The following is a 14,097-nucleotide window of genomic DNA, read 5'->3' on the forward strand; positions in this document are numbered from 1 at the left end:
TGGTCACTATACTTGCACTTGTGTTGCTTGTATTGTACGGTTGAGTACTCGTGGTTTGCCTAGAGGCACAGCCACTGTTAGATTTTTTATCCCTTCAGATGTATAACTTTGTGTGATATCAGTATTTCAACGCTTATTTGAATGCAGTCTGTTCAGCATTTTGCTTTTGTCTGTATCGTAACACCACTGTACGGCTCTATGCACCTACCATGCGTGTGTATCAACTGACTGACTGAAGCAGCAGCACCCGCCAGTGTTGCACAAACATTGCAACCAGCATTGGATGACTCCCGGCGTCCGCTTGTCGCTTGCACAATGCGTATCTTATTTCCGAGAATCTTTGCCTGCAGAAATTTCTTATCCATTGATAAGACGGTGAGAGCTTGTAAAATTGGATTTAACTACAACGCGTTGAGATAGTTTGGTGCTCAAGTAGGACCGAGCCGCACGAGCTACTTTCGCGCCCTATCAATAATACATTGGAGGTCGAGTTTGTCGAGGAGGGCCATCTTGTACGCAGCTTATTTGCTATCTTCGCCAATACCAGTGAGCGCAGACCTACCCAGAAGAAATCACTGTGGGCCGATAGTGAGCGAAAGTAAACACATCGTTGCCGAGGTGGAGGAGGTCATCGTTCAATAGTGGGGGCGACCAGTATTCGAAGCACCTGTGATAAGATAGTCAAGAGAAAACATACTTACGATATACCCCTTTCTTTGCGCGCCAGCTTCTCACCCTTGTTATCGATAGATCGGGGGGGGGGGGGGGGTAGTTGAGTGTGGAAGAGAAGGAAGGGGAGGGAGTATTTGTTAGAGTGTGTGTCTATCTATCTGTTTGTGTGTGTGCCTGCGTGTGTATTTAAAATTCTTTTGGTATTGAACGCAGCTGATAAGCTGATTCTTTCTCGTTACTCGTTAGTTCTCGTTGCTAAACAGTTTCAATCGTTCAACAGCACACACATTCCAGCCATCTGGATCCGGGGGGACACAGTCAACCTGACAAACGTGATTGTGATGCTTGCGTACCAGCAAAGCTGATCTTGCAAAAGAGATAAGCGTGCAATAGTGTTAATAAATTTTACGACGTCATCGGTTAACCGGTGGTGAGCCGTTATCGTGGCTCCCAGTGACAGGATATTTCCGTGCCTCGGTTTTAGCATCAATGTCGATCATTTTCTGTTCGGAAATGAAAGCAATTTATTTGCTGTCGGTTGGTTTGATTTATTTCTGCAAAACCGTTGCAAGCCTTGGTAGGTATAGGGGGAGGGGGTATAGCGTTGGTACGGTGCCACGTACATACGCTCGCACCGACCACCGTTGACGTCACTGAGGAACGGAAATAGTCGTTCGCTAGTACAAACACCGGTGCGGTTGTAATTCAATTTTTCAGAGGAACCAAACACAACGCTAGCCCCGGTGGAAAATTACAAAACCAATCCGTACTGCTTCCGGTTCACGTGGATGGGCCCGAAGTACAACAAGGATACGCCGTACAAAAACCTCAGCTGTGACAACATCCTGAAGAAGGCGAAGGGCATTCCGTGCTTTCATCCGTTGGTTATAACGAGTGAGTATGGACAGCGGGACACGCTTGGCGTGTATATGTCTGTGTTTGTATCGTGTGTGTCGTTTACCTTTACCGCCCCAATGTTTTGGGCACGTTTTTTGGTTTGTTTAATTTCACCATCACCTTGTGCGGGGGGTTTCCAATGGCACAAAATTGGGCTGCCTGTCTGCCGTTTGGGAAATTTGATTTACAGACAACACCAACGTACCGGACACTAACTACATGTGGGAAGAGTACAAAGACAAACCGTCCCAAATTGCTTGCCGGCTCGTGCGTGGGGAGGTGTGCGCCCGGTACTCCTATCGCTACAACGGTGCAAGTGAGTGTCGCCTAGTTTGTTGCCTACCCCGGTCCCGCAAAGATGCGTGCGTCATGTGCCACTTTTCTTTTGCAGTTGAAAACATAACCTACATGTGCGCCAAACTCAACGTGGACAATGAGTCGTCTACCTCGACCAGTTGCTTTAAGGAGGATCGGCTGGGACGGGAGATCGAGGTGTGCGTCTGCGAATCGGCCGCCGGTCGTACGCCCTGCAATCGATCGACAATTGTGCTGGCGGATGGTGCCCCCGTCGCGCCGATGATGCTACTGCTGGCCGTGGTACAGTTGCTACTAATAAAGTGTTTACAGTTGCGGTAGCTAACAGCTTGTTTTTATGTTTGTTCTTGTCGGCTTTCGTTGGTGATCTCTGAAGTTGAGCAAGCAAAATTGAGAACATTTTGAGTGATGGTGTTCAAGTGACGAATTTAAAAGTGACAAGTGGAAGTTATCAAAGGAGATATTTGCAACGATGCCATTACTACAAAGGAAATTATTTGCCCTTACTAGGTCATCAAATGGCAACACTTTCCTATGAACGTCATTTGAAGCCATCGAAAATAGTAACGCTTGTATGAGGCAAACGCCCACTGTTGATATCCTTATTGGCAATACCGTCCCACAGCATTTGCGTGTCCTTTCGCCTTTTTGTCCTTTACAAATAACCCGAGTTTCAAGTTTTGACAACATCCATCGTGACGGCAGCATCCCAATCAAACGTTCAATTGTGATGAGTTCGGATGGATCAATACCACGAACCGAACGCCAGATATGATTCTAACTTGGGAAATACTTGTGACAGTATCGATTCGCTGCACACAAGCACTCCATTTTACGTCCATGTGTATATCTTCGCCCACAGCTCCGCAGGACGCTTTCGGGATTGTGTTGTGTGCCCGGTGTGAGTCAAACCACCAGCGACCAACCGGGGCCATGAACGGTTCGAGCGTGAAAAAGGCACATCACACATTTTCCGCTGACATTAGCAAATTAATGACCGGTTCGGTTTTGCTGGCCGTACGGAGAAGGGCTTTTCATTCGGAGTTTGGATTTTGTCGCTACCTTTCTGAAGGACGGAAACGTCGCTGCAAACTTAAAACCACAGCTGGGGAACTGTGTTGGGAATGCTGGGCTGAGGGAACGGAACCAGCTTGCTTATGATGTGCCGGTGACGTCTGTGTAAAGGTTTCATCATTTTTGCCGAGTTTGCAGAAACATGGTGGCTTTTCGGCTCCATGCTCCAGTTCCAGGACATCTCGCCTATATTCTCGGACGCGCCTCACAGAGCCTTTCCGGAAGCTTCCCTCGAAGTAGTTTAGCTGTGAAAGTGAAGCGACCATAGAGGGAAAGGCATCATCACGCGTGATGATGCTCCATCGCTGGCAGCAGTGTTTGTGGTAGGAGGCGAAGGCGATGTGCCTTTTGAAAGCCGGATAGCCGGGGATGGGAGTGTATCAAGCCGTTCTTAGGATTTGGATGCAATATGCTACGGATATGGATTGAGCTGGGCGGGCTGGGTAGGAGCAGACCGGTATTTGTGAAGCGAAAACCACAATCACCCCTTTCCCTTGCTAGAGGCTCTTCGGTATTCTCATTTCATATGCGGCAGAGTGTTATTTGATACGAGCTTTTGGGCATTATTGAATTTTGCCCTGGCGCCTTTTTTACACGCAAGCGAATCTACGCAAACGCCACGGCGATGCCATTGACAGGCGGCACACTTTCGATGCAGTTTCGGTTGCACCAGTGCCGTTTATGCAAATTACGTAAAACGCATTTACGCGTGCTTTTAGCGACAGGATTGCGTGGGAAAAGGATGTGCAGGGGGGGGGGGGGGGGGGGGGAGAGAGTGAATTGCTTTCGCGGGAACAACACATTTTCAATAAACACGGACACGGGTACGGGTGGGGTGTGAGATTCCGTAGAATAAATGACGTTTTTGTCGATTGTTGCGTGGAGTTTTGCGAGAGTGCATGCTGCGAAGGATGCACGCGTTCGTTTCTTTGTGGCATCGTGACTGGTGTACCGATCCAATTAGCGATTGACGTTTCGGTGTGACGTTTATGATGCAAGAGATTTTCTCTATCACGACAGGCGTAACTGCTGTAATGTCGGTGCGTATGGTTTACAGCTTTACGCAGCCGTTTTTTTGCTAGCTTCATCAAAATGAGGGAAAATAAAATTGTAGGAAATAAAGTGCGCTAGTTATGCAACCGGAGGGAGAAGGTGAGATGGCCAAATTTCTTAGGACCACCTACACTCTATACACGAGCCTTTAATCTCGATCGATCGAAGCGCTCGAGAAGGTTCGTGCTCGAGAGTTTCGCTTCGGACGTGTATCAAGATAAGGAAGCGATTTTACAGCCCACCGGCGGAGTAAAAGCACTAGAAACTCTTTATAGCTTGCGCGACAAAAGCGGACAGTATCCTTCAGGCGAGTGATGCCACAATTTGTCAACACGAAAATAGTACTTCTAGCTGGCAAAGCGGGCAACGTTGCAACGTGCCGGTAGCTTATCTGGATTACTGTAATGCAGCAATAATAGATCGGCTTCGGAATGGTCTGTGTGAGTATGTACGCGCGTGTGTTGTGTGTCCAAGCCAGGGGCAAGGCAGGGGGGCCCTATACTTCCTGGTCAAACACATGGGTACACAGACCGCTCGGACGTACATTGTAGCCTCACAAATGCTCCAAGTGAGGCTACAAATTGGCTCTATTTTGCTTTTTACAGGGATAACCTTTTTAGTACATTGCTCGGAGCGATAACATGCTTGCCAGTTTTACATGAGGTTTCGTTGCACGAGAAGACGCCATTGCAGTGCCAGACAGTTTTGGAAACATTTGTACACGGTTCGTACAGGGTTGTATTGTCCCGGAGATTGTTTATTTTTTGGTAATCATGTTTTTTCTTCTTTCTTTCTCTGCAGTGACATGTTTCTTGTATTCCCACCCTTATTCAACTAGAACGATCGTCCTATCGGGTGCCCTTCGATTTGCAAGTAAATCCAGTAGCTTTACTGAGTGCAGTGAGTCAGTCAGTAAGAACATGCTGGAATAAGCAAGGATACTTATGAAGTTCGGCGTTTGCAAAATCGGACCAGTGAAAAACACGAAAAAAGGAGGTTTGCGTAGGAATTGGGAACGGAATATGTATGCGTGTGTGTATGTGTTGCATTCTGGATGAAGAATATCCTAAACTTTCATACAAGGGGGTAATGATGGTGCCTTGGACTGCCAAAGTAAATGCAAACATTCAAACGATGATAGTTGTTCGGTTTGCTGCCATTTCAATGTCATTTCTTTTGCACGCTCCACTTTGTCCATCTTGGCCAGGCTAGCTGGAGGTGGAAAATTCGTGTTCGGTCCAGGTTCTGTAGGATATTTTAAGCGTTCTATAGTGCAACTGGGCAACTGGTAAGTGCATCGATGAACACGACAGGACGTAACCATGTCCGGCTTGGTTCGTGCACAATCGCGCACAGTGATGACGCTGTTTCCAATCGAGTGCCCTTTGCCGGAGCGGAGCTTTTGCCAGACATATTACCCTTCCAAGTGCCGAGTGATGTCATGTCCCAACGTGACCAAGCGGATGGCATTTGTTTTGCTCATTCCTGTCACGTTCGGCACACGTGAAGAACCAACTGTACCGAAAAAAAAGGCAGAAGCGGGACTCGCTTATGGAAATGCGAGGTCCTGTATTTGGAATCTTCTGTGGAAACGAAATCTTCCAATGATTTCCAACGGCAGTGGAACATCAGCACTCAGCCGTTGATGCCACTCGTACTGTAACATTTACACACACACATACACATTAAACTACCTCGGACGGAGGCCGAGGCAATTGAATCCCCGTTTGCAAAAGGCAAATTTGCGTCCACAGCATTGACAATCGAGAATTGCTGTCCAATGTACCTAGCGCGTGTACCTAGGACCGTGAGTGTGACACTGAACCTGGGCAAAGGCATGGTTTGTCAAAAGACGTGCGGACAGTTTGCCATACAATTTTTCTCAATGTACCGGCGCGGACGTGATTTGTTGCCGGTTCGTTTCCATACAGACGACGTCAGCAGTGGTGTGTATGTGTCATTTATATCAATTTTTCTCCCGTTCCACGTGGACAGTTTCGCTCGTGTGGCAAGTTCGTCGGGAGCTTTCAGCGCCTGGAGTAGATGGAGAGCAAAAAAAAAAAGATCGTTTATTCAAGACTCTATTTTAGTAGCCGGTTTAAAGCACACACGGGCAAGGATCTAGAATGCTTGTGGCTTGAGCAGGGCTAGTGCTTGCATCGTTCACACGAAGCGGATAGTCTTGGAGGAAAGCTGTGCTCTTTAAGAATGCTTAATTAATTTTAACGAATTAATTTAATCCAATGCTAATGATAATGAAATCCACGTGGATCTTTCCATCTCTTCGCCGGTGCCATGGTAATGAGAGTGCAAGGCTCGATTAGTAGCGATGGAAGACACGCAAACTTCCAAAGCTTGCTCATCGTGTCCTGTCTTGGTTTTGTTGTTTTTTTTGCCCCGAAATACCTGTAGAACCTTCAAATTCGCTTTGAACAAGAAACTTTAGCTTAGATAAATATTCTTCCCGGTAGATGTGCAGGCTTCCGGATTGAAATCTTTTAAAGTAAGTGGAAACTCATGTCTCGGACATGTTACAAGCGTCGCTCCCTGGTAGCGATGTAAAGCTTACAGTGTCTAAAATTAGCATGCCTTCTGCACTTCTTATCTTACAGCCCCAACCGGCATCGCCTCCAAGCAGCCAGCTCCGAATGTTATTTATCGTTTCAATTTGCTGGTTAATGGCATGGTTAAGAGGTAAACCACCACCCACCACCCCATTCCACGTTGATTTGTCACCAAGTACAAGCATGTCTTTTCTTGGCGGAATGGAATGTCTTTCCGTCGTTGCGGAGGTACGTAAAATTTTAATTAGCACTCGATCATAAAACAACTTTCCTTGCGAGGGGGGTAATGCGTGCCAGTGTGTGTGGGTATGTGGCGATATTCCTTAGCTTGGTTTGGTGCAATAAATTTCATCCATTTACATGGGGACTTAACGATGTTCGTGCTGTACCGCTTGGCACCTGCTAGATATGGTAGCAAATTTTCACGTTGAATAAAACCGATCCGTCCGTTAAACTCCGCTCTGCAGCGTGTGGGTCGGTTGTGCCATCTAGTGAAGATTTTCGGACGTTAATCCCGCCGGTAAATATGGGTCGCCTTTATTGTTCACGCGTCCAGCCAAAGAAAAGGGCAGCACACCGCTCTGGGTACCGCTGCCAGTGGAGCATCCAGTGAGGCTCTCGTGGGGTGTTTGATAATAGATTATCCCATAACTTGCCCAAACGAGCGATGGCTTGGGGTATACTTAGCATATGTTTTGTCTGCACCTTGCCATCCTGCGTGCGTTTTGCGAAACACTCTTTTCCGAGTAGACAGTCATGGCCATCGTCGACGGTTGGGCAGACGCACCGGAATGTGGGTTCACCTTCTGTTGTCGGTATGCATAATCGTATGCAACGGCATCGGTGTCCGTCTCATGGCCATATGGTGTGGCTTACACATTGCGATGCTTCTTGACGGATCCTGCCTTTTCTACTCGGTTCCAAAGCTCCGTCCGTGTGCGGTAGCGTATAGTGAAGAACCTTCTCTTATCCTAACCTTGTGCAACCAACGACACTACTGCTTCTGGTTGGTTAGTGGTCTGCAGTGGAGCAACCTGCTGCAAACTGGTAAAGAGAAAAACAGTAAAGGACAAAAGTTTCCCCCATGAAGACCAATTTTCTAACTACCATTTAAGGTAAGAGCCAGGGAAAGGGGTTTAACGTCATCTGGTACGAAGCACACAGGTAAGGTGTGTGAAGTTTATACACTACACGGTAAAAGGTGGAACCAGTGTGGGGCAGTGGAACGGTTCGGTTAGTTCACTTAATGGGGACCGGTTTGCACGTATAGTTTCGTGTTGGAGTGGGAAGATGGCCATCCCACCGTCGTCGGCCCACCAAAAGCAAAACATAAAACATTCATTATAGCAATGGACAAACATCACTATCCTAAACACATTTTTGGCCAGATGTCGGGATGGGAGGATATATTAGGTGCAATGCTTGAGAAGTGCTTACCACTCTTGATATTTCATGAAGGAAGGGGTTTTTTACTTGTACGAATGTTTTATTCATGTTTGTATGTATAGCACAAGCAAATATATTTGAAAATTATTCTATTAAAATTGCCCTTTTCTCTTCGTTTAGACGAAATTAAATGTGAAGAAAATTAGTTAAGCCAAGGAAATTTTCCAAAGCGTATTTGCCAATTTTATGCGTAAAAGCGTGTCCTGAGACACATTCATCCAAAAAGCACCTCATTTCACGTCTAACTTAAAGAATCTACTTGAGTCCTTTTAGCAGAGGGTAAGTTTTATCGCACCAGTAAAGACAACTAAGCAAACAAGGTTGTGTCAGAGGGAAGCTATCACCTTTACGGTACACCCGAGTATCACCATAAACTCAATCTCGTTTGTAAAGACAGAAACCGGAGTGTGTTTAGTGGACACTTTAAACTTTTATTTATAATTAGTTTTATGATTTGCCTTTCTATGAGACTAGATTGAAAAGGTGCCCATTTTTCTGCATGCCTAAACTCACACCTACTGTTTGTGGATCTACGGAACAGCTCTGGCGTTTTTTTTGCAAGCAACAAACAACAAGGCTCGGAATGCAAAAGTGGCAAGCAAAATGCTTCAACAAATATGGCACACTTTGCGTACTTATCGATACAATCTAAATACGATCTCGGCAGGGACATGCTTTTGCCAAACTTTGCGGTTGTGTGGGGAAAGGACATGTTTTAACGAAATTGCTGTACCGTTAGGTTAGTTGCTTTGACTCTTTGCATCATGGTGTTTGACGCTTAGATTTGACCTTAGCCGGTTTCATGGTACCCAGCATCTTTGCTGTCAAAATAGAGTCCATTTAGATGAGATGGTCTGCTGAAGGGTTGACAGGGAAAAATCATACCATACGTGGGATGTGTTTGCATCGCCTGCAACACCTCCTGCTGTTTCGTGGTTAGTACCTTTTAATTAAATAAAATGCTTTACCCTAATAGGAAACTGTTTAGAAGGTCAGGTTTTTGGGGCAGAAAGACAATTTAGATGCAGTGTGTTGATAAAAGTAGTGGTGAAAGATAGTGGTGGAAGGTAGAAAGAGTCGGGAATATGGCACAACTTGGATAGATGCATAATTTCTTAAGGTAATTTCGCGATTCTTCTTCTTCTTCATATTGGCTAACTGTGGTCATGTCGACCTAGACAAGTTTTCGAGACTTATTAAGTATCACGTAGGCGGATAGTTAGGACTTTCTAAGGGGGGATGGTCCATATGAGGTTTGAAGTCACAACGGGCATGATGTTAAGTCGTGCGAGTTTACTACTGTGCAACGTCCAAGAAACAATTCCTATACCTTTTACACTTGAACATATCTAAAGAATGCTTTACTATGAGTATACTAAGCCACATAGTTTTAACATGTGTTTTGAAGATGCTTAACAGTCATTAAAGTTGTTAAACCTTTAAAACGATCTGAATACGCTTATAAGACTGGCTTATAAGACTTATAAGATGGCTGGCTTTAATTAACCTGTAAATGTATTTTTAAGCACGTTTTAAGACTTGTTATTTGAGACTAAGGTATTAACTGATCTTATTATTTATATAAAAGTCTTGGATGAAGGAAACATGGAACAAAATATGCAGGGTGTATCTCAGATACGCTATCAACGCAAAACGTGGGGTGGTCCCGTAGTACAGTCGTTAATTCAAGCGACTCAATAACATGCTCGTCATGGGTTCAAGCCTAGAATGGACCGAGCCTCCGTAGCAAGGATTGACTATCCGGCTGCGTGCTAGTGAATTAAGTCACGAAAGCCTGTATAGGCCAGCAGGACAGCAGTTTAGCTGTCAAAAGTTGTTGTTTGACCGCACTGATGATATTTTTCACAAGCGCAATATGATTTTAAATCGTTCAAGTTTGTTTTTTAGAGACCTTTTGCATCGTTTTGCAAATTCAAACACGCATTTGAGATTATTTGTGTACAAATCAATTATTTAGTGCGTTTCTAGCGTTATATTTATGAAATATTACGTATTTAATGTAAAAAATAATATTTTCTGTGCAAAAAGCGCTTCTCAAAAATATCATCGGTGCGGTCAAACAACAACTTTTAACAGCTAAACTGCATCTTGTGCTTCTGAAATTGTTTTGCTGACATTCGATTCTGACTTGTAAAGTAAAATTTAACATATAATTTAAAGTGTACTCCAAAATAGCTCCGTCAATCTGTCTCACTAAACCACATAAATCATTTGACTAAAGTATTCCTTCATGAAGGACCATGCGTCTCCTTCACATTTTCCATAATCCTCCATGCAGGGCAAGTTATAAGTACACTGCAATATGTGTTTGTGTGTGTTTGCGTGTTTATTAGTGATTGTTTGAATTGTCCAGTGTTGAAGAGTTGAGTACACATAACATTAGTTATCACCGCTCCTGCGAACCAACTGCTGTATTATAATGCTTCATACAGCATGTAGCACAGCTACTTCATTTTTTCCTGCTGACTTGTATGCATCTTTTATGCTGATTTATTCTCCCGATACAAGTGGGGAATGAAAAAAGATGAAAAAAAAACATTCGAAAACATGTTCACCTCACTGCCGCTCGATGAATTGTGGCCACAGAAACAAAAAGAACCGAGCACGTATGCACATTGTGCCAACTCTCAATGCACGCATGCAGTCGGGCAGTTTTTACAAAACTCTGCCAATGAGTTGAACAATCGTAAGCTAGGGAGGAAAAAATAGAAAACGAGACGCGTTTTAAAATGAAAGAATACAAAAACATCCTTCACATTGTTGGCTTTTCGCACGCCACTCAGTACCCGCCAGTGCCACTCCATCGGAACAGTTGATCCATACCACTTATGTTACCCGTACTGACTGACCATCTATCCGGAAGTGACGGCTAGAGCGTACGGTACGTGTTGCGCCTTCCCGGAGCTATTTAATGCACTGATATCGGTGGGTTAGGCCGTATGAAGTGGTCGGCATGCAGTGTGATATGGCACTGAATCTATCTAAATCCGCGCGAACCATGATGTTTCAAAGTGTGCCACGCTGAATGAAGCAAACGTATGGCTAGCGCTCGACAGTGAAGGCTTTTCAGCGATTTTAATCTACATACTCTCAATCACAGACTCGCCTGGCAGCCGGTCTATTGTTTCACTTGCAAGGGCTTGCTTTTATTTCCTAGCGAGCTATCGAAACTTATCAATCGGCTTGATTAATACAAAATCGGTTCGTTTGCCATTGAGTGTGTTTTGCTATCCGATGTTATTGTGAATTTATTATGCGCATTTTACAATACCACTTCTAGCGGGATAGATGAATAGCAAGAAAGGTAGAAAGTGAAAGATAAAATAGCGTAACGATTTAATGAGTAATTCATTGTATAACAAGTAATCTATCTAGTAACGAGGTTTCTGCTGTTCGAATGGAAACTCCAGTATAAATAAACCTAATTGTGTATTTTATTTTAAACATTGGTTTTGTCGTGCTATTTGTTGTTCTCTAATATTATTGATTCCATTTGTGAAAGACTTAAATTAAATGCTGTAACAATGGTTGGCCGCTCGGGGAGGAATGTCTTTTCAACTGTTTGGCACCATTCATTAATGTTAACCTGCGCGCTAATTTGAGCTGTTTGAAAATAATGCTGTCAACATTCAAAGTTGACTAGGAAAAGTATTTCAATTATGTCACAAATGAATATTTCGAATGAACAAGCACCCGGTTAACAAGCGTTCCACTGAATTCTGTCATACATTTTGTGCATTTAGTCATGTGCTTAGTAACCGAATAGTAGAAGCCTGTTTCCAAACACGTCACTAACGGTTACACTAACTATCGTTTGCATTCCCTGGGCTAACATACTCATGCAATAGATACCACACCCGGGGATTAGAAGGAGACGTGACGAAATCTGGTCAAACAAGATTAAAATCACTGCAAACAACAACCGGCTCCGAAACGGTTTCGGTAGAAGATCCCTCAGGGCCTGTGTTACAGCAGTTTGTTGATTGAATCGGATCCAAAATATTTGCCGGCCCGCCATAAGAGCATGAGTGGATTGGGATCGAAATAGTAAATTCCCCCTGGGGAGTATGCAATCAATCGTGCTGGTACATGCTCCTTTGCCAGCCCTCAAAATCACCTTTAATGATAAGAGGCTTTAAAAAAGGAAACAAATAAAAGGTTACCCATTAGAACCACTTCGTATGGAGGAAAGTGAACCGTTATTGCTCGATTTATTGATGTTGATCCTGTTGATGATTTTGCAATTTTTTCGTCCTGAAATCTGATTTAAGGCGAATGAAATCAGCTCTTATTAGAACAGTGCATGAAAAAAGGACCTCTGAACTAGAAGCTAGGAATTGCAGAGTTAACATATCAGAGAGCAAAATTACCTTTGCCTGCAGTGGAGCTTTTTACCATTTAGTCTATAAATGGAATGGTTTCTTTTTGGCACGAGCCCATTTTAAACCTACGATGAACCGTTTTCCAATCATCATTTTTGGTGAACTGTATTGGCAATTTCACGAAATGGGAATGCGTGTGAATAATCCATAGAATGTTTTAGTGAAAAAAGGGAACGGCCAGACACGGACAGAAACACGAACCATTAGATAAAATCGACAATCGGGACTTTAGTCCACTCCAGTCCAATAACCGTACTGGCAAAAGTTCGCAAAGCGTTACAGACTGGACCGTACTGAACCGCTAAATCTTTCATCGTTGTTACGATGAGCACCACCACCGTTTCGAATTAGGGATTTGGGGTCTTGGACAATCGTACGTATAGCGAGTGCGTTCGAAAATGGTTTGCCATTTTCACTGACCAAACGGTTATCGAGTTCGGGATGGGATAGCATTCGGATTGGAAAAACCATGATAAATGCCTTAGCAAAGCTTATCTTATCTATCGATGACCTAGCTTTGTGCTGTTTCGGTCTAGTGAAACCCGTTGTACTGTGCTTTTTTTTATTTGCTCATCGACAAACAGGGGATTTGGCGTTGTTGAAAGACCCTCTCTCTCTCTCAGGCTGCAGTAAAAGATTCCGGACGATTTTAGTCTCAGGATATAGCGAGAGAAGTTAATACAAATTGTTGAGAAGTGGCAGGCAGGGTGGTTTGGTTGTTTGCAGCTACCATGAGATTGGACTTCATCGATGGATGAAACAAAAGGGTGAGCTTAAGCATTTCTAGAGTTTTTTTCTCTCTTTTCGTTTAATTGATCTTCAGCTATTTAGACACAGTGTTTGAACAAATTGCGTGCGGAAAATAATGCTCCGTGTGGTTAGCGGGGTTGAATTTTAATAATTGCTAGGTTATGTGATTTATGAATAGAAGCTTCCCATGAACAGAGGGTCGTGTGTTACAGTATGTACTATTATTTGTATTTTAACAGTTCACTGCACGCAAACGTACATCGTCCTGACTGGTGCAATCCCTAACGGACTAAGGGCTGTAGGCTATATTTAGATCACAGATTAAATTTAGCGTTTACTGTAATAGTGTGTGGCGATTTTCAAACATATCGATAATTGCAAATAAAGAAAAATGTAACTGAGAAATAATGTGTTACACATGTTCAGGATTGTAAAGCACGAAAAACAATGCTACAAAAATAATAGAACACCAAAACAAACAGAAGCCTATATTTTTATTCAAATATGAATGCGTTCAAAAATTAATTATAATTTAGTACGTCTTATAAATATAGAAAATAAATTTTCGTTGTTAAACCGTTCGGTTTATTTTTATAGTAATTATTATCCGTACTAGGGTCTAATTGAGCAATGCAATTACTCACACTACAGTATCTCTTGAATGTAATGGAACGCAAAAGTATGTGGTATTTTTGCCACTCAATAAGCAACTGTATTCTGCACTTAACGTAATTGTTGCTTAGACATGGTTTTCCTATTGTTCGTTACTCTTAGCCGAGCTGTTTACATGATTTATAAACCATATTGTTTTATATCTAAACAACCATTGTACAACCTGCTGTAGATGAAAAAACACTTTGCTTTTCCTACCTTTTGAATAACTGTTCAGGAGGGTCGTTCAAAAAAGGGTGGTGGATGAGAAG

The 14,097-nt window shown here is 43.5% G+C and overlaps 1 protein-coding gene and 1 long non-coding RNA gene across 2 annotated transcripts; both read left to right on the forward strand.

Moving 5' to 3' along the window:
- The first annotated feature begins 488 nt into the window (after positions 1 to 488).
- On the forward strand, positions 489 to 2,222 carry LOC120901932. Its single transcript, XM_040310298.1, has 5 exons — positions 489 to 598; positions 953 to 1,249; positions 1,390 to 1,566; positions 1,760 to 1,885; positions 1,961 to 2,222. The coding sequence occupies exons 2-5, from the start codon at positions 1,162 to 1,164 to the stop codon at positions 2,203 to 2,205; spliced, it is 636 nt and encodes a 211-aa protein (XP_040166232.1). The 5' UTR covers positions 489 to 598; positions 953 to 1,161; the 3' UTR covers positions 2,206 to 2,222.
- A 1,988-nt stretch (positions 2,223 to 4,210) lies between these two features.
- On the forward strand, positions 4,211 to 6,074 carry LOC120901963. Its single transcript, XR_005739351.1, has 3 exons — positions 4,211 to 4,451; positions 4,617 to 4,735; positions 4,813 to 6,074. It is a non-coding gene; the product is annotated as an uncharacterized LOC120901963 (long non-coding RNA).
- The last annotated feature ends 8,023 nt before the right edge of the window (positions 6,075 to 14,097 follow it).

This window comes from Anopheles arabiensis, chromosome 3, assembly GCF_016920715.1.
Source record: "Anopheles arabiensis isolate DONGOLA chromosome 3, AaraD3, whole genome shotgun sequence".
NCBI lineage: Eukaryota > Metazoa > Arthropoda > Insecta > Diptera > Culicidae > Anopheles > Anopheles arabiensis.